At 42.8% G+C, this 26,493-nt stretch overlaps 1 protein-coding gene across 2 annotated transcripts in view; it reads left to right on the forward strand.

Annotated features, from left to right (window-relative positions):
* Positions 1-26,487, forward strand: part of CREB3L2 (cAMP responsive element binding protein 3 like 2) — a 35,617-nt gene extending 9,130 nt beyond the window's left edge. The window contains exons 2-11 of one of the 2 annotated variants that reach the window (XM_009638671.2): positions 5,918-6,084; positions 7,704-7,791; positions 9,618-9,799; positions 10,706-10,852; positions 12,571-12,629; positions 13,954-14,022; positions 21,721-21,820; positions 22,754-22,880; positions 23,554-23,779; positions 24,714-26,487. In XM_009638671.2, the coding sequence (XP_009636966.2) occupies positions 5,918-6,084; positions 7,704-7,791; positions 9,618-9,799; positions 10,706-10,852; positions 12,571-12,629; positions 13,954-14,022; positions 21,721-21,820; positions 22,754-22,880; positions 23,554-23,779; positions 24,714-24,789 (1,241 nt within the window). In that variant the 3' untranslated portion in view covers positions 24,790-26,487. The remainder of the gene's footprint in view (positions 1-5,917; positions 6,085-7,703; positions 7,792-9,617; positions 9,800-10,705; positions 10,853-12,570; positions 12,630-13,953; positions 14,023-21,720; positions 21,821-22,753; positions 22,881-23,553; positions 23,780-24,713) is intronic. The other variant, XM_035894050.1, reaches the window with a different exon arrangement.
* The last annotated feature ends 6 nt before the right edge of the window (positions 26,488-26,493 follow it).

Raw genomic sequence — 26,493 nt, forward strand, 5'->3', positions numbered from 1 at the left:
GGGGGGGAGGGAGAGATACAGAGTGCATCTCTAATTTCATTTATTTAAAAATGCATGGCAACTCACTGATGCAACTTGGTTATCCATGCAAAAAGCGTCTCTGTTAAACTCTTCAATGAATAGTGCTGAAATTAATGTGGGGAGCAAGGGAGATCTTTTTATTTACTTTGTAAGCTCTGTTTCTCTGTACATCTATCATAGAGGATGACATTTAGTCAATATTGGAGAAGATATACTTTTTCTCAGGAAAGGAGATGGTTTGTTGGACAAGATTGAAGAATTAGTTGGATAGAATTATGTTGGATAGAAATAATTAAAGGAAAGCAAAACTCACTGGGAACTGTAAAAAAACCCAACTGTACAGTTGAAGTAAGCATTTTTGACCTTATTTTCTACTTTTCTTACCCTGCCTTCCCATAATATTATATGGAACAAGGAAAGAAGCAAAATGGTGCAGTTCTTCAGAGAAATATGAGTAACCTAGAAAGCTCTACACGGTGATGTTAAGAGACTGTGTTTAATTTTTTTAAAATTATATACAAATACAAATATATTAAAAATTTTTTAAAAAACACAGTAGTAGTAGTATATATTAATTCTGCCACGTACAAACACAGCCCTTCTTGGTTGTGTGTTTTTCATGTATGCCTAAATTACACATACTGATTATTGCTACAGCTGGGATGCTTAGAGGAGCACTGAAATCCATTTCTGTTGAAAACTATCATCATGAAGTGTATGGTGTGCAGCATAGAGAGAAGTTGACTTGGGTGTGTTGTACACCCAAAGCCAAGCACTTGTGTATAACTCAGTCTTTATAATGGGCTTTAAAGATCTTAAGCTTTCATTGTGCAAAATTTTGCATAGCCTTTTCCCTTTTGGGTGTAGTGATCTGGAGAAAGGAAAGTGAAAAGGGAAAGTCCGCTTGTGGTATGTTGGGTAGATCCCACTGGCATTGTCCATCTTAACTGCAGATGATGGAATCTAGGGCAGGATTAGGGCCTCTGGAATAAAAACAGAGGACAGAAAGAGTTTGTTTGCTACTTGGACACCTTGCTGTAGATACACATGATGTGTAGTGCTTACACTTACAGTACTAAGGGAATTATGTCCCATTTTGAGCTTCCTCTCCTGCATTATCACGTATACAGCATCTTAAAACACACTGCATGTCACATCTGAGACCAATCTGAACTTGCAATGAGTGCAGATGGGAAAAAAAAGGACATGTTTAGAGTTTTTCCTACCAGTGAGAACTTTGCTCAGTACACTGATTGAACTTACTTTGGTGCTTTGTAAGGCTCCTGCCTTTTTTTTTTTTTAAAGAAGGTGGAAGATGCACGCTAAACAAGAGTCTGCAGGAAAAGTAGGACAATCTTGATGACAAAAGCAGCATGCAAAAACTTTCCAAAGAAATGTAATTTTAGTCTTGGACAGAGAAGAGAAGATCTTAGATGCATATGTCACAAACTCTGGGTTGCTGTGATGAATGGGGGGTTTGGATGCTTGATTTGAAACTCTGATGTTTAACTTGCAGAAGTGGCCACCTGAAAACTCAATGCATACTGTATTTTGATAAAGTATAATAACAGTGCTAAATCATCTGAAAAATCCAATTCCAGTTGTCTCCAGTTGGCCATTTTAAATTACTAGATACTTTGTGGCCTTAATCTCTCCATGGCTCACTTGAGTTTTCAGGACCACTGTAGAAATTAATTCAGGTTGGTGAAGCATTTTGGTTGTGCCCTAGGAGGGAATTAAACAGCTCTGGGGGACCAGAATTTGAATTGATTTGGTAAAGGAGAGATGAGGCTGTGCATGAGACAATGAGAATAACGGAACATGGTATAGCTCCTCAGTTAGGGGAGCACCATGCATCCTGCATGTTGGGTAAGGCATAGGTTCTGCAGAGAAATTGTTTGATCTCATTATTAAAAAATTCCTATGTTTAGGTGTATATAACATGCAAAATACACTGGTATTGCCTAATACCTGGATGCTTTGCAACATTAATGTTTAGTTAAAGTATTCCATATGTGGAATTTAACAGTGCTAGCGTGTCACACATAAAAGCATTAGCTCGGATTTTGTGAGGTACTGTGTAGGCTCCTTAAATGACATATTTCATGTTCCAAAATGCCTAGCATTCATGGGCTTATGAAAGGGTCTGTGAAAGGGAGTGCTTCTTCTAGTCATTGCATGATAGAGCGCTGAAGTTCATAGGAAGTTTCAGTGGGGGTAAAGCAGCTGGTATCATTTGTTCAACAGTCAGGATTTTGAAGCCTGAGAAGAGATTTCTAACAGCCAAAGTGACTGTTTTTAGAACATGGATTTTCCAAGCCATTTGAATAGCTAAGTCTCTTGTTCAGGCTTTCTTCTCTTTATATCTTAATGGTTTGCAGTGTATTTTGTGTAACCTTAGCAATGCAGTGTTGCCCTCTTCATACCCATCTAGAATATTGTCACCAAGATCATTTTCTCAGCCTTTTGTTTTGGATTGTGTCTTAATAGTTCAGGCGTACCTCCTGGATCATGCCAAATATAAATATGAATAAAATACCTTCAATTTGTTGACATCAGTCATCTACTCTTTCCACAGCATGTCTTGCATGGTTTGGAGAAGACACCTCCCTTCTGCTCCAGTGGGTCCCTTAAGCCAGCCTCCATTGCCCTTTCATTTCTGTATTTCACATATACCTTCTTACTTATTCTCATCATTCCCTAAGACCTCTCATGGTTTTCCATACCCCTCCATAAGAAATACCATTGTCTTGGAGGGTGTGCCATGCCTCTCGGTGTGACCAGTATTCTGTAGCCTGCTTGGTTTTCCCCATATTTGCCTAAATTTGCCTGGTTTTGTGCAGCATTGTCACTGGGGCAAGGGCTGCCGCTTTGCTCGGCTAGTACAGTGCTTGGCAGAAGAGACCGAGGTGCTTAGGGGCTATTGTAAGAATAAACTAAGAGTGATTTTCAGATGATGTCAACTGGCTGTGCTTAGGAAGAGGGGAAAGGAGGGTGGGAAATGTCCTTGCAGCTCTCTTGGAGCAGAGGAGAGATCGTTGGTGACTTCAGAAGCTGGAATGTGTGAAAAGAAAGTAACAAATTGCACAACACTGATTGTGATAGTGAATGTGTAACAGGGGCTTGGAAAAAGTGGGGAGAGGGGAGTATCAAGGTGGGATTCAACCAGCGTGTTACTCTGTCCCTTCCTTTCACAGGGTTGTTCATCTGGACTGACAGCTGTCACCATGTATTTTAAGAGGCAGTGTCAAAAAAGTGTTAGATGCAGTTCTTCAAAGTTACCTCAGTGTTAAACACAGTGTGCTGCTGTCACTGAAAACCATCCGTAACTCTGTGAACTGGTTAGACTGGCTTAAAGCCTAGAATAACTCCGAGCAGTTTGTGCAGATCTAAGTGGTGATGGCAGGGATGTCAGGTTAATCAGCAGTCAGGTTCCAGAGGAGAAAAACGACGAGCTGATGGCCAGCGTATCTTGCTGTCTTACAGCAGCTGAATCCTCGTGATGAGTCTGGGGATTAGAGGCGATAAACATCACAAAGTGCAGCCTTAGAGGACATGCCCTGTTTCGCTGGGCACCCATGTAGCCATTTCTCTCCTACTTGCATGATGATACAAATCTCAGAAAGCTCAGGGCTAATTACTTGGTTCACTGATAGCTCTCATTCGTACGTAGCCTTCCTTCCCAAAGGGAGTCTAAAGTAGATTACGGACGGTAGCGCTGCCACCGTGCAGCTTGACCCAGAGGTGCGAGAGGCAGCAAGCCAGAGGCTCTGCACAACACGATGCAGGGGAAGCTTTGGCAGAAGTTATTCAAACAAGCATTTGAAAGTTGTATTTGCCAAGGGATTCTGAATTTCCAGGGAAAGATACCGCCTTAAAGCTCTTATCTGAATGATCCACACACAGCAAGCTAGAGGGAGTCCACAGATCCACTGAATATTTCATTGCAGTCAGCAGGGAGGGAGCTGTGCTCTCGTGTTTGTGAGTAGAGAGGCTTAGGGAGGGTTGAAAGAGCTCTATGTCCTCTCTCCTGAGTTAATATTTAGACAATGCTACCTCTTTTTTTCATAAAGACTTCTATTTTTATATTTCTGCGTTTCCCAGAAGGCTTTGGGAGTAAGCCCTCCAGAAACTTAAATACGGTGTTTAGCCCTTGCTGTACAGTTACTTCTCCTGGGAGAGCTGGGCTCGCTGTTGTTGAGCTTCTGATTACAGGATACGTATTTTTCATTTCTAATTCCTTGGTGTGTCTTTACTCAAATTACCTCCTTCCTTGCCAGCGGTGGAGGCTAGGTCCCACCACAAAGTAATTACTAGTACCGGAGATGTACATATTTCTCCCTTCTTCCAGTCACCCAGCCTGTGCCCAGTGCCTGTGTGCCGTATGCGTGTGTGGTCCAAATAGCAAGGGCAGACAGCAGCACAGGGGCCGTAAGCCCGCTCTTATTTTTGTTACCTGTTTGCAGCTGAACTCTGTTGACATCTCACCAGCTTGCTACGTTCAGATGTGTAAGGGTCTTGTGTCAGCCTTGCAGACTGCTGGTGGCACAGCCACCCACGGTGCTGGTGCAGCATGCAGTTCATTCGAAGCTCTGTTGCTTTGTACTAGCCGTACTGTGTATGTGCTTGCTCGCTGCTTTAATTCCGTATACGCAGTAAATACTCTGTATGAAGGCAGGAGACAGCTATGAAAGAAAGATCAACGCTCTTCTCTCTTATGTATATTTGGCCTCAGATTCCAGCTGCTTGATTTATGGACGTGCTTCTCGCAACTACTGACGAGTTGTGGCAGAAGACTGTGCTGTATGCTGTTGGGTGCAGTACAGCTGGGTGTAGGGTACTCTCCTGCAAGAGAAAAGAACTTATATGACTGAACTCTAGCAAAAGGGGTGGGAATTTTTTTAAGGCAGAATTGCAACTGCCAAAAATGCATTTGATTTTTTTTTTTTTTAAGTGGGGTTGTTAATAGCCTTGTGGAATTGTTTTAAAGGTTGAGTTCTTCAAAGTTCTTGATCCTCTATTGTACTTTAGGCCTGGGAGAGTAAGTGCCTTTTCAGCAAGCCAAATGGTGGCTGCCTCCTGAATGGAAATGGGGAGCTACCAACTTACCATGTCAACTTTCTTCCAGTTCTTGACAGTGCAAGGCAAACCATTCAGTTTTGTCTAGTGAAAAGTTGAGTGGCTTTCTCCTGATTAGCGAGCTTACAGTAAGTGGGGCTAGAGGACAATTCTGCCAACATGGGATGCACATTTCATTGCTGCCAGTCAAAATATGCCTCCCATGCTGTGACTTCCAGAGGCTCTGGGGAGGAAATTAGCATGGTCACCATGGCACTGGTGCTCCTGTGAAATCATCAAAGCCTTTATCCTCTTTTATACTTACTAAATGAATCCCTGGGGGAAAAATTTTGAAGTTGAGAGGGTGAAAAATCCTTTGTTCTTAAAAATATAATGTCACTGCTCTGTCTATTTGATGATTGCAAGCAGTAGAAGGAGCAGAACTCTGGCTAAATGCTATCTCTACAAGGAGGAATAAAACTGAGTCAGCAGACATTAGTGTGTGTAGGACATGGCTCCCTGGCTGCTTTACCCAATGGCTTGTTTAGTCTTGTTCTGGTACGTGTTAGCAGCTTCTGGCAATGTAAAGTGATTAGTGCTCTCTGTCTTTCCTCGCTGTTCCTCGCCGTATCCTGGGGCTAGGATTGGGTTACAGCCCTGAAATGGCATGGTTGTCTATGTTGACTGGGAGCTGAGTAGTAAGGGCAGAGTTTTGTTGATAGACTGAAATACCTTCTGTGTTTGTTTCCCTTCTCTGGAGGAGGGATGACATTATTTTCATTTGTAGTCTTTCTGTCTCTGACCTAAACACACGGTGTCCAATTTCCTTCCCTGGCAGGTGACCTGGAAAATGAGGAATGGTGTCTGGGTACAGAGCTGACTCCAGCAGCAATAAAGACTGAGGCAGCATTGTGTGAGACGTCAGGCCTTGCTCCCTCAGTCAGTCTCACTGTCACCGCCACGTCGCTGGAGGGGGAACAAGCTGAGCTACAGACGGATGCTCTGGTACATGCAGACTTTCTGTTCTCCTCTCTGCGCAGTTAGCTACAGATTCTCCTAAGACTCTGCATACCAGCATAGCCTCCTTGGTGCCAAAGGTTGGCAATTCAGGGTGCACACTGCAGTCTACTTTAATATTTTTTTCATGTTTGCTGGTGTCCCACTGCTGCTGTAGTGTAACTGCTGCTGTGTTTCAAAACACTTACTGCATCTCCAGGTTGGATGCATAACTTTCTCTTCTATGCTAGTCCCAAGGCATGCATTTTTAAAAATATTTAAGCAGTTTCTAATGAACCAGTTCCACCTGAACTGACTAACCTATTTGCCCTATTGAGCCTGTGACAAGCTAAGTGTCTTCCATAATGACTTGCTTTAGTGTTGCTGTACCTTCCCCTAACGAGAATAAGATTCCTTGTTTGAAGCGACTAGAGAGTTTCCCTGTTTACCTGCTAAGTCACTTTTGCCAGATCTGTGAAGCTTTGACATTTTGAGCTGCTGCTGCTTCCACACCAACCTGCCTTCTCAGCAGCATTTGTGATGCCTTCCTGACCACAGCTGGATTAGCCAGTGGGCATTCTCAAGGGCTTAGTTTGGCTGTGGTTGAGTTAAGGAGAATGAACTGCAGCAGCTGATGTCCCCAGAGCCAGTCGCCAGTCTCCTGTCAGTGGAGGAAGAAGCATGACTGTTCTCAGTCCCCAGGGTGCAATGTCAGTCCAGGCTGGGTGGAGTTAGTACCCGCTGAAAATAAATGTTTCCACTTGGATGTGGATCAGAAGTATGTGCAACAGAAATTACTTCATGAGAAACTGAAAAAATTAAACACAAGTTTCCCATAACCCTCTTCTAGTCTGAATGTGCTGTCCCCGGTATGTAGTCCTGCTGTAGCTTGGGATGCCATGATTTGCAAAGAGTATATTAGGACTAGCTGGTGGCTCATTACCATTGCATGGATTAGTTATGCAGGTTATTGAGAGAGATATTGGCTGCAGTGAGCATGCAGATGTGCCAGACTGACTTCCTCAAACCTAGGACTGTAGCATTCAGGCAGACTCTGGGCAACAGCTTGGCAGTCTGGTACCCCAGCCCTGTCAACAGGGCAAGACAGTTATCTTCCAAACTTTGGTCAGCCATGACTGTCTCTTTTTCTGCTCCTCCACACTATGAAATGAACTTGGGTCTGATAATCTGGTGCTCAGTGACTGGCACCTTGCTTTTGCTCCCAGATGACAACGGTCTTGAACAGACTCTCCCCCAACTGCCAGGAGTGTTTCTGTCTCTGCTCAAACAGACTGTGCAGTCCGGCAAATCCCAGCAGCAGCTCTGTTGCTAAGAGAAGTAATTTGAGTGGGTTGCATGCTAGCTTTCAGTCTGAAATGTCATCTCTGAGGCATAATCTTTTATTTAGCTAAATATAGTAGTAAGAAAAGCCACAGTGGGAGTAGCCAGGGCAGTATTCTCTGTAGCCTGGTTTAGCGAACTGTGTGAAGAATTTAAAGCTTTGCCTGTAGCAGAGCAGGAGGGGACAGGAACCTCTCCATAAATGGAGAAGTCATCCTTGTATCCTTCTATTAAGATTTTTAAGATGTATGCTTTGGGTTTTCATGCTGTTAATTTCTCTTTTCTAGATGAAGCCACTGAGCCAGAAAGTTCTTCCAGAGATTAAATTGGAGCCCCATGAGGTGGATCAATTCCTGAACCTCTCTTCTAAGGAAGGTCTGTTAATCACCAGCACAAAATGCAGGGGAAGATGACCAGAACGCACAATGAATGTACTTTACCCTGATTAAATATTTGGCTTCCTCATTTGCCATGTTAATCTTTAGGCTGAAGCTGTTGCCTTCTAGGGATTCAACTCAGCTGCTGAAGAGCCAGCTTTTCTCTGACCCGTTTATGTGTTGCTGGCTTGGTTTTTTTTTTCCCTTTGCTCATCACAAAGAAAAAGATCCCTTTTTTGTCTCTGGCATATTAACAATTGTACAGTTGCTGAAGGAAGCTTGAATCCTTAAAGTCCAGGATTATTTAGGCTAGAAAAGAAATCCATTTGAGGGGACTTAACTAAGGGGTAGAAAACATGACGAGCATAAGCAGAAATTTACTGTTTTAACCTGTGATACAAAAGCAAGGCTGTGAGTTCACGTGAAATTAAAAGTTAGGTGCATCTTTTTGTAGTGTATTAGTTTTAGCAGAGTTTCTAAGAACCACCAGGATCCCTTTCTATCTATAGAATCTGTAAATGAGGAAGGAGGAGCAATGATCCCTGAAAGTTAAACATGGTTTTGTGGCACGTAATCTGTCAGCCCAAGGAAAGTTTGAAAGAGCCAAATATTTGGGCTGAAATTCGAGCAGATAACTGCATCTCAGTTAGGAACACTTGATATTCTCTTAGTAAATTTATTTGTGTAGGTAAGTAGAACTGCTCTAAGGAGAGAAGCAAGTGATGTAGCAGGTAGGAAAAGGGAGGCTGTATCTCAACCTTGGGCATAGATTCGATTGCTCAGTTTGTGGGATTAAGGGCCTTGCTGTTTTTCAAGCATGTATCTTCTTCTGGCAACTACTAGAGTTAAGATGCTAGACAAAAAGAGCTCATATATAATAGCAGTTTTTTTGTTACTATTTTTCTTCCTTCCTCCCCCACCGCCCATTTGATCTTTTCAACTCAAATTTGCAAAGTATAACAGAAGTGGAAGGTGGCAAATTCAGCCCTGTATCTTCCTACTCCCAATTTTCAATGCTGTAAATTTATCTCAGAGAAAAAGTGACTTAGTTATGGCTGGTTTGGACATCTGCTAAATGGCCCATGTAAAATGAGTAGGTGAGACATTGCGCTGTTTCTCTTGGTCCAGACCCATTTGGTCATAAGCAGCACATTTCTTGCCAATTCTAGCACAGGTTCTTTCAGCTACAAGTGCAGTAGAAGTTAGCTTATGGCCCTGGATAGCACAGTGTGAGAGAGCTTCCTGTGGTGGTTGCCTGTGCCACTTTTGTTCCATCAGTACGTTAAAGCCTTCACTGTCACTAGGTTGTCACTTCCTCCCAGTTGTGCCAAACCAGGTCCCTAGGAGGCAGATTTTTTCTTTCCTCCCTGTTCATATTTGGACATGATACCCTCACTTGAAAAAATACTGGCAATTTGTTTAATCCACAGCAAAGTTAGGAAAGACTATTGTTTTTGGAGAGAAAGCACACTGGCTCAGAGCCCTTTGTTAATGTGGTTTCCCAGGGACAGGGGACTTGTACTGGAGGGCTATACTTAAACCTCAAAGCATTGGGAGAAGAAGCTGAAGTGTAGGTAGAAATGACTGGAGCATATGCGCAGAGCCCTGTTTTGGCTGTTAAACCTAAAGATAGCTGCTGTGTTTCATTCCTCCTTTGGAGACCTGCACACTCTGAAAATCTTCCAAGTTGCCACTTTTGCTTGATCCATTTTTTAGCAGAGAACCCTAGTCTTGGAAACTGGGTGGTGGTGGTGGTGGCAGCTCTAGTGGAAATTTAAATTAGCACCTCAAAACCTTGTGTTATATGTCTCTCTTGCCCTTTAGCAGTAGATCCCCTGCATTTGCCTCCAACCCCTCCCAGCAGCCATGGCAGTGACTCTGAAGGAGGGCAGAGCCCAGCTAGATCGCTCCCTCCTTCAAGCCCGATCCAACTACAAGCCACGGCTAAAGTGACATCGCGCACAGCTTCAGTGCTCTCCAATTCTCCTCTACTGACTGCACCACACGTAAGTTGGGCTGGCTTTTTCCAGCGTCTATCTATCTGTCTCTCTCTTTCTCTTTTTTTTTTAAAAAATTACTGGTTTAGCCATGGATTTGCTAATTTTCTGTTGTCCTTTAGACTAACCCATCTCTGGTCAAAACTGCAGATCCAGTAATTCTTGCTCACTGGTCTGGTCTGTTCCCACAGAAAACAGCATGTGCCTTTCCTCTAAGTTGAGACAGCATTCAACAATGTTACTAGGTTTCTCCCACCATGGCTTGTGTTTTGCATTAAGGCCCAGTCCTGCTGGGTTAACCTGTCCCTGGTAGATCTGCATCTGTCCTCTTCGCTTGTCAAAAACAAGTGGTGATCTTTAGGGAGGGATTTTCAGTAGTGCTTCTAAAAAACCGGGCCGGTCCCCCCGGCGGCCGTTGCTGTGGGTAGGCTGCTGGCTTCCTACCCCCACCATTAGTGTTTCTAGACAAAACATCTCTGTGATTCATTGGGTGCTGATAGAAGTGAAAACATAATGATTACTTAGAGGAAATGGAAATTTACATTTGCTAACGGCTTTAATTCACAGTTCTGAAATACTTATCTCCTTTCCTCCCAGGCCTTGTTCGGAGCTAATGCATGGTACAATTCTCTGGTGCCATTTCCCTGTTTGAGCCGAGGGAAGTTTTACTGTTGGCCTCAGTCTGTGCCAAGAACAACTGTTTTGAGGGAATCCTGTCCCAAAGGTTTGGTCTCTGACTGGAAGGTATCTAAAAGGTCTTCCCCTTCCACACATTCCCAATTGCAAGAAGCTGCTGTGTTAGTAGGCAGAGTCCTCTCTGAAGAGGGAGAGCTGCTGCCTCTCTTCCCTAACACCCTTTCCTCTAGGGCTGTGTGCACTTGCTGTTATATTATTTAATTTCTATGACACTTGCAGAAATTACAGGGGACCGGCCCACTCATCCTGACAGAGGAGGAGAAGAGGACGCTGATAGCAGAGGGGTACCCAATCCCTACCAAACTGCCCCTGACAAAAGCAGAGGAGAAAGTGCTAAAGAAAATCCGCAGGAAAATAAAGAACAAGGTAAATGCTAGCTAGCTTTGCTGGGTAATTCCTACTCATCCTTAATTTAAAAAAATGCTGCAACAATTCTGCAGTAATGGTCTGTGGTAGAGTGCTGTAAGATGTCTTTTAACAAAATGTTTTTCTTTGTTCCTAAACACATCCATCAAATTGTCTGTCACTATGACAGTGTGCCTCTGTCTAGGTATTTACCTGAACACATGAACAATAGAGTATTTAGCAAGCAGGGTATCAAGTTGCTGTTGCTTGGCTCAATTTTAAAAACAGTACAATCCTACCCTTATGGTAGGCAAAGACCTCTGTGTTCTTTCCATGATGATGAAGGTGTTCTTTTCAACTGTTTCATATTTTAAAATCTGACTGTGTATTTCAGTGCCCTAGTCTTTTGATCACTGAATTCCATGACCTTTAAATGACTGGTTGATACCAAGGCTGTGAAATGGCCTACAAGTCTTTTCTTTCTTCCAACATGGGGAAGAGCTAGTGATAGGGAGAAAAGCATTTTTTTTTCCCCAGACCCGGCTCGCTCACTTGTTCTAGAGGATATTAGCACATCTTTGAAGGTTAATGCATTCTGTTACTGGTTTTGCAGTTAGAGGTGTAAATTTGCCTACACTGAATTGGAATTTTGTCTTGTAATATATTTTTTCAAAGTTTTTGAAAGTGACCTTGTGCATTTTATGTGTCACTTCCATATAATCGGTGTCATTTATATCAAGAGATCTCTGGAGGTCCTTTGGTCCCACTTCTTGCTTTGAAAGCAGGGTCAGCTTCAATCAAGTTGCTCAGGAACTTGTCCAGTCACATTTTACTGTCTCAAAGGGTGAAGAGTCTCCAGCATCTCTGGGCAACCTGTTCCCATATTAGGTCACTCTTGCAGTAAAAAACAAACAAATGGAATTCTTACCATCTAATTGGAATTTCCCTTGTTGCAACTTGTATTTGATGCCTATTGCCATTTTACTGTATGCCTCTGAGAAGACTCTGACATCATCTTCGCTACACACGATAGTTGAAGGCAGCAACGGGATTCACTCCTTAGCCTTCCCTTCTTAAATCTGAACAAACCTGTCTTCCTCTGCCTTTCCTGATATGTCATGTGCTCCAGCATGCTTATTATAGCAGTGGCCCTCCTCTGGACTTCCTTCTGTACATCCAAAGTATTTATTTCAGAGCCACAAACTGTATGCTGTACTCAGCTGTGGTCTTGCAGGTGCTAAATAGAGGGGGAAAACCACTTCTCTCGCCCTGCTAGCTACAATCTTGTTAATGTAGACCTGGAACTGGTTGGCTGCCTTTGCTACAGGGGCACATTGCTGACTTATGTTTGACTTTTTCATCAGGACCCACAAGTCTTTTTCTACAAAGCTGCTTTCTAAAGCATGCGTGGACTTTTCTTCTCCCAGATGCAGGACATTGTCCTGGGATCATCTTTTAGTATTTGTCCTAGGATATTCTCTCCAGTTGAATCTGATTTCTTTTTAAGGTTAGTTCCGTAAGAGCAGGGAATGATCTTTTTCCTACTACTGAGAGGAGCAGTCTTGCTTCAGGATGTGGAAATAGACCAAGTCAGTGCTTTGCTTGCCAGGAATAGAAATGAGAAAAGCACGGAGTCTTGAATCTAACAACATCAGGGCTTTTTACCAATTTATTAATCCATCTCTGATGCTTTTTTTTTCTATGCAAATATTTGGTGTTTTTCTTCCTTTTTTCCTTAGATCTCTGCCCAGGAAAGTAGAAGAAAAAAGAAAGAATACATGGACAGTCTGGAAAAAAAGTAAGCCAGCCTCCTTCCTGTTTCAAGCGGGCCAATAGCACTAGTTGCTGGGCTGGGAAGGGATCCAGCTGTTGCTGGGACTATTTTGTGCACAGAGTGCCAGCTGCCATCTCGTGGTTATGACTGAGAAAAGGCCCTTCTGGCTTCTGCTTGTACGTGTGCTGGGGTGCTGCATTCATAATTGTATCTACCTGCAACATGTTGCTAATGTGCCAACAAAGGCTTTAAACCTTAAATAAGGCAAGACCCATCTGCTATTGTCCTCCCCCTCATGCAGCTCTGTTGGCCTAGTGGGTAGGTGGTGCCCAGGGAAAGGTGGATTCAGAGTGAATGTATTCTGTCTTCTAGTGCAGATGGAGACAGAAATAGGAAGTGGGTGAGTCAAGACTGCCTGGGAAAATAAGCAGGACTCAGGAAAACAGCGTGTGACCCATCAACTTCCCTTAGCGAGAAGGAGACAAACCCCCAGTTAGTGATTTATATCCCAAATTAATCTTTCTTCCAAGAGACAAGTATTCTATTATTTCTCTTATGCACTTCACCAGATGGATCTGTTAAACCCCTTGTACCATCTTTGGTGATATCCTTCATGTAATTTTGTTCTTTTCTTCTTATCTCTTTGTAGCCGAGTCTCACTTTCTCAGAGTTACTCTTGTGAAATTCCACCCTACACATACAGATATCAAAGCTGTTTCACTTTACCTTTTCCCTTCGTGAAGCTATTCTGGATGGTCATGTTTATCTTTTCGAGTCCCATATTTTTACTTGAACATCTTATGTGGCATGTTATATGGTAACCTCTGTTAGTTTAGAGGGTTTCCGGGGACAGTGTGGAAATGAGCACTCTCTTGGGAATTAAACTTGAAATTTGAGGGTCTGATTTCAGAAGCATGGCATTTGCCAAATTGCTTGGTGCCTTATTCTAGCAATGAAATGCAAAAGAACACCTTTGCAGAAAATACTCGCTAACAACATAAGTTAGCATGTTCTGTGACTTTTAAAGTATCTGTCCCAGCAGGGTCTTTGCTGTTGCTATTTCAAGGGGCAAAAAGTAGTTACAGCCCATCCTTGAATGAGGTGCTCCTACTGGCATGTAGTTGAGCACTGTAAGTAGGTGCTCCACAGCTAATAATATCTTTTGCAATGTCTTTTGCACTATGAAGTATGAGTAACGATTATGATAAAAGTTTGTTGGTGTAACTTTTCATTAAATGTAGGCAAGATCATAGAGCTCTTGGTGAAAGCAAGTTTGGTTTCTTTTACAATCTCTTTAATAAATGACTCATTTTTTACATTCCTCTTTCTTTCCTTGTGCTATCTCCAGAGTTGAGACCTGTTCAAATGAAAACAGTGAGCTGCGTAAGAAGGTTGAAGTCCTGGAGAATACTAACAGGTAAGGTATGAAGGGAATAAAACAAAACTGTAGCATGATATTACAGTGAAAAGTGAAAATCTGGAAGTTAAGAGATCAATTGAAACATGAACAATAGCTGTATTTGATGTGGTTAACATCAAAGAAAGATGAGGAAGGCCAGTTATTGTGACTGCAGTGTGATGTAAAGCATGGAGGCTTTGATGTGATGTCTTCAACTGTCTCCCTAGCCTGTGGTGTGCTTGAGAAACCTTTTAGCACTCTTCTTTGAGTTCTTCTACTGCCTAGGGAAACATAATTAGTAATACATAACAAACAGAAAACTGCAGCCCAACTCTCCAAAATATCTTTAGTTAGTGAAAGCCTGTTTTGACAGGAGACCTGGAACATGACACTTCCAAGAAATTACAGTGCTGAAGCTCAAGAGTCATTATCAGTTCCTTCTGGACTACTAGATGCCATTGCAATTATTGTGCACCCTTCTAACGATCTCACACCCTAGAATTTCCTTCATTTGGCGGGGGAAAATCAACTTCCTGCTTCTTCATTTCTGAAGAAATGGGTGACTCGGTGGTGCTTTCTCAAAGGACACATGGCAGAAAATGTTGAATAGCTGAGCTTTTAATTGGATGTTAGCTGAGAGTGAAGTGTCAGTCATGGCTTATGCTTGGTGTGTTCTCTAACGATGGCAAATTCCAATGAGTAGGTACTAGGTAAGCCCACTGTTAACACCTTCTAGAGGCATCTGTAGTGATGGTTGAATATTACTATTGAACATGTTGGTAGCACTGAAGTGTGGGAGGAGGCTGGGTTTTGAAGATAAGACCCACGATCATGGAAAATGGCCCTAGAGCTTGTCTGGCAGCCAATGTATTGCTAATTGAGTCGCATGTGTTGTTTCTAATCTCCGGATCCAATCTCGAATTTCATGGAGCCAGACCCTGTAGCGCTGTAATTTGCTGGAGAGTGTCTCCCACACACTGCTCATGCATAAAGACATCTGCTGCTTGTTTGAAGAGAGCCAAGCCATTTCTGTGCCTCTTGTGTCTTCCTCCAGGGTTTTACATAAAAGATCCAGGAATTGTTCTGTAGGTGTGGAGTATGGTTTTCTCTCCTGGTATCTGTCCCAAGAGGTGCTGAAGCCAGGTGCTCTGAGGAAAGGTGCAGCTGTGGATGAACCCCTCAGGGGCAACTTATTGTCAAGCCTAGAGTTGTTCTCCCCAGTTCAGCTAAATTTGGCCAGCTGTTTTCATCTCTGAGTTGTTGTGGATGCTGTCATGAGAACAGCTTTGTTGGTACTGTCTGTCCTTTTAGATGGGACCTTTAGCATCTTCTCTATTATTTGAAGATCTTAATTCTCTCATGCTAAATGCTCTAAAAATATTTAGCTAAGTGATATTTTCTCCAAATCCTTCATACTTTGGGCATGTGGGATGAGTTGCATTGTTTTCTTCCCTCTGCAATAGCATTGATACTGATTTGTAATCTCCTGCAGAGAAGCAGATGTTTGTGAGCCTCTGCACAGAATTCTAGTAATTCATGGTGATGCTGTTTTGGCTATTTAGCTACAAACTGTAGCTGAAATCTGTTAAGGCTTCAAATTGAAGTACCGAGAAATTTGTAAAAGTGCCTCCTTTCATCAAGCCTGAATTATGTAACATACCATGCTATGGGTTTTTTCACCTTAATCCCAAAGAGCCACTTTACTTATTTAGTGTATAATTGTGCAACTATCTCAGTCAGAGAATGATTCCAGGCCCTTGTTTAATGTACATTATCCACTTCCTGCGGTGAATTCAAAATGTCTGGTTTCCTCACTGGTATTTGCACAGAGCCTCGATGTGGCATCCAGAAACTGTTCAAATGTTTCAGAACTTGTCTTCACAGCATCTTGTAGCTGGTACTTCCATCTTCTATGCACAGCCAGGAATCAAAGTTCAAAGTAGTGATGGTCAAAATTTTGCAGTGTCAGTTTATTCTTGGATGCCCGAATTTATATGTTTAGAACTTTATTTCTCAAAGTACCTAGCACACAGTCATACACACGTGTATCTTATTTAATACACCCAAAGCAGAGCCCCAGTTGACTTTAGTTACAACTTTGAGTGTTCAATGCAGTAAAAAGTGAAGAAGTCGTTGAAGGTATTATCTAAAAGTAAATCTACAAACATTAGAGATGTTCTTTTGTTGTGAAAAATTGTAGGAGTGGAAGAAAGATAACAGGAAAATAAGAGCTGTGATTACATGTAAAATGTTAATGCATTCAAGTGTAGATAAAAACAAAGTTGTTTTTTCACCTTGTTGGAAAATTGGGCTATAGCTGCTTACCTAAAAGTTCGTGCACGTATATGTGCTGTCAGTCAGTATCATGTTTTTGTAGTCTGGCTGGACTTGAGAGGAACTGAAGGGCAATTTCCAAAGCATGCAACTATTGAACAGCAGAGTTTCCTTTCAGTATGTGCAATCAGCTTTTTAGAGCATGTTATTCTATATATAGAACATATTTGCACAGACACATACCTAGGACTTCAGGGAAATCCTGCTTGCATTTCAAGATCTGGCTCCAAACCATGGAAACACTAGAATTCCTTCTGGTAAAAATGTTCCTGCAGTATTCTCAGAAACATGAAAAAATTTAGAAGAATCTTCCCTGAGAGCCTACCTTAGCCTGAAATTCTGCATGTGAAAAGATGTACTGTAAAAGGTGCAAGTGTGGTCAGAAAAATTGCATCAAGAAATATCTCCCTTGACATTGATGCATCTTAAAAGGCAAGGCAGGAGGCTGGGGATCAAGATGCAGGGGAGTTTTTAATTCTCATTACTCTGAGTGGGTGCCTGCAGCATTTTTGGCATCTTGAGTATTAGAACACTAGCATATGCTTCCTCTCCTAATTTATGTGAATCAGTCCCTTAAAAGAAACCCATCCAAGTTCCTTTCTAGGCAGTTTTCTCAAAACTAAGGAAGCACATTATTACATGCATATTTGTTATGTCTTGTAGCCACAAGTGAGCCAGGCTCTCGTTGGCTTGAGTAGCATCTGAACATGTGGGGCACTGCTGTCCCAGAAAGCAAAGGGTGTGAGAAGAAGCTGGCACCAGGAGTTGAACTGACTTGTCCCAGTCACCAAGAAGGCTTGATCCAGTCAAATTTTGGCACTGGGACTGAAGGCAGAAACTGCCAGTGATCTAGGGGGTTGAATACGGTCTGTGACACCAGCATTGTCTAGCTGGGAGCCATGGCTATTTGGGCTTCAAGACAGTATTGAAACATCTGGTACTGTGTATGACATGAGAAGTACTTTTGCTTTTCACTTCTGTTGAGTCTGTATTTATAAATATATTAATGATTGCTTTTCCTGGAGAAATGATAGCCGTAGGATCCAGTTAGCATATGATTGAGAGTGTCACACATGGACAATGCATGCAAGTAGCTGCTAAAGTTGCTCCTATGGAGCAAGACTAGCATTTTGTGTAAAGACTAGCAAGACTAGCATTTTGTGTAAAGACTAGCAAGTTTACTGCGTCCAGCTCTGGAGCCCTCAGCACAAGAAGGACATGGAACTGTTGGAACGGGTCCAGAGGAGGGCTACAAAAATGATCCGAGGGCTGGAGCACCTCTCCTATGAGGACAGGCTGAGAGAGTTGGGCTTGTTCAGTCTGGAGAAAAGAAGGCTACGGGGAGACCTGATTGCGGCCTTCCAGTACCTAAAGGGGGCCTATAGGAAAGGTGGGGAACGTCTTTTTAGTAGGGCCAGCTGTGTTAGGACAAGGGGTAATGGTTTTAAACTAAACCAGGGTAGGTTTAGACTAGAGGTAAGGAAGAAATTTTTTACAATGAGGGTGGTAAGACACTGGAACGGGTTGCCCAGAGAGGTAGTGGAGGCCCCATCCCTGGGAACATTCAAGGCCAGGTTGGATGGGGCTCTGAGCAACCTGATCTAGTTAGCAGTGTCCCTGCTCACTGCAGGGGGGTTGGACTAGATGACCACTAGTGGTCCCTTCCAACCCTAAACATTCTATGATTCTATAAGTTGCGTAGGTCTCCACTTTGACAGGCACCTTAAAGGCAACAGCTTTATAAATACAATTGGGATGTTCTTCCATTTCTCACGCCCCTGCTCAAGCTATTGTTACAACTCCCAGTCATCTAAAGATCAAGTTGCATATCAGTCTGACCCACCAAGGGTTTAGCAGCACCAAAGCTGCCAGACTTCACTGATTTGCTTGGCTGTTCCTTTGTCTGAGGCTGGTAAAGTAATTTTACCAAGTCATTTTCAAGGAGTGAAGGATCTGGACTTAAGTTGCAATGAGAGACCTTGCACTTCGTTTCAGAGCACCCTTATAATAGTTGACAAAGTGTGGCAGCCCTGGAGCAACTCCTTGTTTTCAAAGCAGCAGGATAGTGTTTTTTATGCAGAAACATCTTTGATGAAAAATTGCTGGATTTTTTCTTTGTAATTCAAATGAGGAAAAAATTGTGGATTTTTTTTCTGCTTTGAGGTATTTTGGTCTTTCAGTGAAAACCTTACTTTGGGATTTTCTCTCTTTCCTACAAATAGGACAGGCAGAGAAGGAATCTGTGTAGAGTTGGAAGACACAATAATTTTTCTCTCTCCTTATCAAAACTTTTGTTTCTCACAAAGTAGATAAATTCTCTGAAAAATCTTGATCAAAATAAACAGTGTTTGGTGTCCCCCTAGAAGCTGCCTTTTTTTGTTTAAATCAGTGTTGGATTTTAAACATAAATACTGATCTGAAGAAGCCAGGTCCTGGTCTCCTTAATCGAAGAGTCACGGGAAGCAGAGAGGAAGCCTTGACTTGTTCCTTACTTTGGTAGTGAAAGGGGCTCTTCTGAAGATGAATACGTGGATATGCACATGAAAACAAGACATCACAGGCAGAGTGAATTTGCTGGCAGTGTGTGGAAGAGAGAGCAGGAGTCTTCAGTCACTTTACAGCTTTCCTGTGAGGTGCTTCCATTGGCAGAGAAAAGCGTGAAAGCACGTTCACACCTCCTACGGAGGTGACCCTCTAATTGAATATCACTGGGAAATGTGTCAGACAGTGAAAATAATCCCTGTGGGTGCAAACCCCCTTATGCACGCTGCCTTGGGATTGCATTTTCTTCTGTTAGGACTTAGCCATAGGCAGTGTGTTTCACTAAAAGCATTCGTGGCCTTCCTGCTGCTATTTAGAGGAAGCATTGTCGTTTAACCTAAGTTCCTGTTGTACAGAGCAGAGAGTGGCTCGTTTTTCCTCTCTTAGTCCAGATCATCCCTGCAGCTACCCAGTAACAGTGAAGGCAGCTTTTGCATGGGAAAGGAGGTCTTTTGACCTTGGAATCCAGTCTTCCACCATTCCAGATTCAAATAGAGAATAAAAGCACCAAGGAGTGGCCCATTTTGGCAGTAACAGGGTAAACTGATATCATCTCTGAACAAACAGACTTGTTTCTTGATCCTGCCTTGGATCTTGCTCTTAGTCTGATAATGCACCTGTACCCATCAGCTCCCAACACTGAGTCCTTGTCTGCTGAGAAGATGGCAGTAGCTCTGCTCAAACAGACAAATGACTTGGGGGAGAAAGACATTTTATATGAAGGTAGTTGGTAAATAAGGTGGGTGATGAATCTTCCCCTGTGTATAGAAGACCTCAGAATACCTGCCTAATTATACTTTCCAAAAAGAGAGCATTTTGGAATCAGCTCTCTGGGCCCACTCTGCCCACAGGTTTTTTTAAATTGGACACAAAAAGGCAGAGATGAGCAAAATGAGGAGAATTGCCTCTTCTCTGTTGATTTCCTCACCAGCCATTAGCTGTTTTCTCACTGACGCCTCCACAAAAAGTGGCAAGAGTGATCAGCATTTCAAGGCTGCTGCTGCTGCCAGCCCCCGAGCTGGGGAGGAGAACTTCTTCCTCCTCACTCTGCAGAGCTGCGCTGTGTTGAGCCCAGTGACTCAGGCCTGAAAGGGGGTAGGTGGGGGGGGAAATTCAGTCTTCTATAATAGCACAGGAATTGCAGGGTTAAAAAGGCATTGCTGTAGAGTATAGCTGGTGGCATATGGTGGGAATACTGTATGCAGCACATTCTGTGCCGGAAAATGATATATACTGTGTACGCAAGTCTTTGTGAACCCTTTGCCGTGTAGGGGAAAGATGCAGAAGGGAGCAGGGAATTAGGATGGTCTCATTTACGTGATGGACAGTGTTTTCATCTCTTAATTTGCCTGTGGTCTCCCTAATAGTGAATAAAGGACTGAATTAGACGAATCACTTTCCTTTTTTAAATATTGAGTTGCAGTATAAACCATGCTCTCAAGAGCATGCAAGACATCTTTCCTTAATAAGTTGAGAAGGATCTGCTGGCCCAGATAAATCTGTGCTGTGAGCATGCCTTGTGCTCATTTCAGAATGCATTCCTGAAGTCCTTGAATTCATTAAACCCTAATTAGCAATGAGCATTGATGATTAAAAAAATCTATAATAACAGGCAGACGAGTGTATATTGAGCTGTGAAGGCACCTCTGGGTCTGTCCTACAATTAGCTTTTAGCCAGTTTGATCTTAAAATAATCCTTCTATTTTCTCTGACATCCTAACCTTGCCTCTTGCTTTAGCATTTGACGTCACAGCCTCCACAGCTGTTGCCTGGAGTTTTGTGGGGGTTACCCTCTGCAATAGGTTGTGAGACTTACAGGAGAAATGAAAATTAAAATTGGAAACAAACAGCAAAGTTAACATCCTGATGTAAAATTGTACTATATTTGACTGTGTCGAGGGCAAGCATTTGGATTGCTCCTTGTCTGTTAAAAAGCTTTAATGAAAACAAAATTAAAACTGCTGTGAAAACCCTATATCAATCATTTCTTGAGATAATTTCCCATGTAAATTATTAGTATCCTAACCGTAGTAGCTGATGATGATACAGCAAAAGAAAAACAGCCAGAAAGACAGAATACCTTCCTGGTCTGGGACTGTTGTCTCCAAGCAGAACAGAATTGCCATTGTGTTTGGGACCTCTTCATGGCTGGGACCTCTGAAATATGTAGTCTGAGTAGCCACTTCAAGCATCTGTGATTTTTGTCAACTCCTGGAGGATTTAACAAATAGCAATGAAGTGCTTTATTTAATAAATGAATTTATGAGAAATTAAGTCTGTGCCTATGTCTAACTTTAAGACCTTCTCTTTGAAAATGGTCCAGTATGTGGCCCAAACCACTGTACAGCAGGTTTTCAGAAAAAGGGGGTAGCTGTATACCTCTACCACCAATTAGAGCAGTTACAAACTTGCTTCTGCACCTTTTCACATAATGTTGAAACTTCTGCTGAATTCATGACATAGAACCAGGTTGTGTATACATCTAGTCACTTGTACATAGAGCAGTTTCAGTTGTTTGTATGCTTACCAGAACTGTTTCATGTAGAAACACTGAAAATACAGGTTTTCTTTACAAGAGCCTTCTGAAAGTGCTGAAGAAGTAATTGACATCAGTTGAGGGAAAGCCAAAAGATCTTTTTGAAAGGTCCAGTGCTAATACATGTGAAAGTCTTGTAAAACTAAAAACATTCCTTGCTGCTGACTTCCAGAGGAGGACTTTAATGATCTGTACCTTATCATAAATGCTGTATTATTGCCAGGTGTGGAATTTGAAGCAAAAAGCTCTTTACCCAGCAAGTAGATCAGTGCATCTGATGCTTGTCTGTTGTGTTTGCTTTCCAGAACACTTATGCAGCAGTTGCAGAGACTCCAAGCCATGGTTGCTGGGAAAGTGTCCCGTTCATGTAAGGCAGCTAGCACACAGACAGGGACCTGTCTTATGGTGAGTGTCCCTAACGGTGGGAATTGTAGGGGAATGTGAATCTTTTTCCACTGCTCAAAGGCACATCCCTTGTTCTGCAAAGCCCCTCACTTGCAAATTCTCAGCTTGGGAAACTTTCCTTCAAAATCTGAAAATTATTTTGAGGTAGGCGAGACTCCTGGCTGACAAAGATTAATGGTTGTGGGAAGGCGTTAAATTCTGGAAGAGGCTGGACCTGTGCTTTTGACTGGATACTGCAGTGATAAAAGAAGGAGCACTGCTCCTCTGAGTGACCTGTCTTATTATTTCCTACAATATTGTATGTGAGAAATGGTGTCTAGAGTTGATGACCTTTGATGCCTGGTTCTTTTGATACCAGTAAAAATAAACTTTCTCATCCAAATAAAAATATAACTAAGGCTGTAAATCTACCTCTGGCCTATTTCATTAATAGTAGCCAGGGCAAGAAAAGGTTTAAAATGAAACTTTTCCCTTTTCCCTCCTCAGCCTTCTTCAGTTCCCTTTCTACTAGTGCTATAAATTGATGGAAATGGTTTGCAAGACCTAAGTTGTTCTCCTAGTCTGCCAGCCTCTCTGTCACTTCAAAGCAAGACTGGGGCCAGTGGAAATAACCTTGGAAATTCCCAACAGCATCTGTAAAACACACGTGGTGGTTGCATCTGCTTTTCAAGTTTGGTAGTAAATAAGGCTACAGGCCAAAATGGGGGCCAACATTGAAAACAAACTCCAGCATTGAAATCTGCCCTTTAAAACACTGAATTGTTACTGTATGTGTGCCTTTGCTAGGAGACGCTGTGTGTTGCGATGAACATAGCCTCAATTTATTTGTTTTGAAAAAGTATCAGATCTGCTTTGTGTTGATTCTTAGTTTTGATGTGCACATGTGGGCCAAGAGCTAGTGCACTTACCTCTTCTGCATCCTCCCTTTGCCAGATGGTGGTGCTGTGCTTTGCAGTAGTTTTTGGCAGCTTCTCTCAGAGCTATGGGCCATATCCTTCTGCTACAAAGATGGTGTTGCCCAGGCAGCATTCCTCACCAGAGTCCTACACAGACTCCATTGGTAAGTGACAACTATCCTAGTCTTGCTCCCTGCTTGATTGTGCTTCGGTACTTGTTCTCCACCCCCGCTTCTTAAGCACCTCTTGCTTTTCTGCTCCTTAGTGGGCCATTCCTTGATATACCTGTGCCTTTCAAAGGATAGCTTGGCAAGTTGTGCTAATGGCAGAGGACTTCAGAGACATGGGCAAAGCCTTTCCCCACTAGCCTGCTTGTTACTTCTGTTTAAAGCAGCTTTGTTTCCGTTTGTGGAACTAAAGCTAGTGGTCTGTAAAAGGTAGCAGGATTTCTGCTCAGTAGCAAATGTTCATACTGGTAAAACACGCAATTGATACCAGCTGGTATGTCGTTTGCCAGTGTCAACAAAGAGTCCAAGGACTGAGTGGGAAACTTAGTATTATATACCTGTAATGAACCAGTTGCTTTCAATGTATATTATCAAAGTGATTGTTTCATTTTGTTCTTGTTTTGTGAATAATTCAGAGCTTTTTGATCCCTGCCTGGACCATTGCTGTGGTATCTTCCCTCAGCTGTTAAATTACCAGTTAATCACTATGAAAAGAAAAGACCTTTGCAGCTTTAGTTCTGCTCTGATGGTTTCCATTTCCTTAAATGACTAGGGCTGTTCTCTGAGGTGCCTGTTTCTCATCTTTTTTGCCTTCTGTCTTTGTACGCAGTGAGGTCAAGGAGTCTGCTAATTTATGAAGAGCCTCACCAGCTGGAGGAGTCGTCAAGCCCAATCTCCTTTGCAGATCGCAATGACAGGCAAGCAGACACCTCCAAGTACACAGCGCTGTCCCTGGAAGCCATGCCAGGGACACAGCAGGATGATATCATGCAGTTCACAATAGCCAACGAGACGAGGCTAGAGAAATCGGTACTGCTGGGCCTGCAGCAGCACAGGTGAGTGCAGGGTGGCCGGCTTGTCAGACAGACATTCAGCATCACTGTAATTTGTGCCTGGAGACCAGCAGTAAGACTAGGGGCTCAGCTGTGCTGGGCACTGTGAAACATGAAGTTTTGGTCTCTGTCTGGAGAGCTTATAGGCAAAGTTATTACTCTGGAGAAGCGGTTGCAACAACATTGTAGTAATACAGCTACTAAACTCAGTGCTTCTGCCAGAAACCTAACCCCTGTAAACCTGTTAATTGTGCCTACCCACTTTTTAAGCACTTATTTCTGTGTCTCCTAAAGGAATAAGATAAGCTTTTGCCAGTTGGGTGGAAGTGTGAGGCTGTGACTCACTGGGCTTTCTATGAGGTTAGGGTGTGAAGAGCTGGAGCTTCTCGCAGCAGTGATCTTACTAAAGCATTACTGTGGAAAGTTTGCGGGACTCAGTCTTAAGAAAAAGACCTGTAAAGTTATCTGAACTACTTAACACAGAGCTCCTTCATAATTTTTTTCTTTTTTTTTTAGCATAAATGTAAGTTTTGGGGGCCTCTGCAAAGAGATTCACTGGTTTAAATATGTGTGTGCAGTTTTCTTGCAACTCTACCTTTTCTTATCTTGCCACTGTCCTGTTGGCCCAGGTCTTGGTCTCTGCTAACAAGCAGCAGCAAGCACACCAAACAGTGGAGAGAGGGATTTTGTTTGGAAGCATGCTATTCTGAGGGCTAGGATGAGCCGTATCACCCCAAGCATGCCTTCTGAGTACTTGTGTCAAAGTTATACCTAGAGCCAAAGAGATGACTAATTCAGTGTGTTACCATACTCCAACTGACAAGTACCTGGTAAATAATGAGTGCCTTTTTAGCGTTAGCCATCAAGCAGGATATGTGCTTTTAAAAATGACTATTGGTGTTAACCTTTGTTGTTTTGCTTTCTTTGTTCCCTGCAGAGTCAACTCCGAACTAGAAGGAAATGAAACACTGAAGATAATTGAAATAGATAGAAGAGTCAATGCCACCTCTTAAAAATAAAAAAGGCCTTTTTTTCTTGACTTCCCTCTTTCCCACATATTTTCAACCAAAGTCCCCCTGACTTGTCATCCTCAGTGAACCAAAGCACAAAAGAGAGGGAATTCAACTTCTGCATTGACTGGTGAGGCTGTGACTGCAGATGGGATCTCTTGTCTTTGTAACTCCCTTCCTCACTTCACACACAGTTCCTGTCTTTGCTTTTAATCCTTTCCTGTCTGATACTGCAAGGGCAGGATTGAATTCTGATGGCAGATGATACCAGCAGCGTGCCGGTGACCGGTGAGGGTGTGTGTGTGCATGCACACATCCTAATCTGGGCACAAAGACATGCTGTAGAAGAGTGGAATATGCAAAACTGATGGGAGCATGTGGGTGATAGGTTTCTTGGGAGAGGGAATTGAGAGAAAGAGGAGATGTGGCGTAACGCTGCTCAGAATCTAGCCATAGCTCCGTGCCTCCTGGTCTGCAGCACTTGAGCCTTTTGGGGGGATTGAGGAGCGTGTTGTGTAGTCTGTTTCTGAAGGGACAAGAACGGGCCCTGATACTGCTGAGTTAACAGCACAGGCAGGAGAGGGGTGGGCAATGATGCTGCTGAATTGTCCTCCCCTAGCTCTTTCTCTCTTCTCCTCTCCAGCCCCTTTATCATTTGGTGGGGTAGGTTTTTCTCTGGGTTGAAAGCAGTCCTCATAGGCTTCCCTGCTGCTTCCACCCTTGTAGAATTCAAGCAAAGATCAGTCGCTGTCTTGTCACACTTCGTCTGTGTGGGAGAATTATACTAGTTTAACTAAATCTGTTTAGAAAGCAGGTTTTGTTAAATTTATGCAATGTTTTGGATGGATGTCCTTTAGTCTGCTTAAGGCTAATCTGTTTAGCTTAAATCAGTTCCTTCCAAACAAACTAAATCAATGTAAGGCTTAAACCAGAAGTGCCTCCTGAGAGGACCATATGGATTTAATTTATTGGCTTCTAGATGAGTTGATGGAATTTCTTATGTAGACCTGGTCTCAGACCTGTTTTCCTTTCCTTGCCATCTTCCTGTTACTGTTGTAAATAGTATTTATTAGCTTCGCAAAATTTTGTTCAAGCAGTCGCAATGAAGAGAATTGAGCTTCCCTAACCCTGCACGTGGTCTGGGCAAACTCTGAAATCGGACATACAAATATCACAGAACACCCATTCCTTCCCCCCAAACTTGAATTGCCCTAAAATAAAGCCATGGGTCTTATCTTCCTCTTACCTCCTTTTCCAGAGATGTGATCTTAGACCAACTGCTTAGCTGAAAAGATAAGGGGTATAGGTAGCCCCAGCCAGGCACAGTTCAGGCCTGGAGGTGGTAGATACCATATTGACTGTATGGCAAGACAGCCCCTGACCTGAGGAATTAAGTATGTAGGCAGCAGGCAAGGCAAAAAAGAGATGAGGTGGGCACATAGGGAGGTGAAGCAACTGACCCAAGTTCAGTGGAAAAGAGCACTATTCAGGTCTGATCCTGGTCCAGTACTCTTCTGCCTGCTTTGTTTCCTCCTTGTCCCATGTTGCTGTTGCCTTTAAGGGCTTTCCCTCTCTTGGTACCCTGGTCAAGCCTTTGCCTGAGTTGTGCTTCTTGCAATTTGTCCTTGGAGTGGCACAGTCAAACCTACCCCAGGATTTGAGCAGGGTTTTATCTGGTTACTACAGAAGGGCGCTCAGACTCCATTG

This window comes from Egretta garzetta, unplaced genomic scaffold (assembly GCF_000687185.1).
Source record: "Egretta garzetta isolate BGI_Z169 unplaced genomic scaffold, ASM68718v1 scaffold180, whole genome shotgun sequence".
Lineage (NCBI taxonomy): Eukaryota > Metazoa > Chordata > Aves > Pelecaniformes > Ardeidae > Egretta > Egretta garzetta.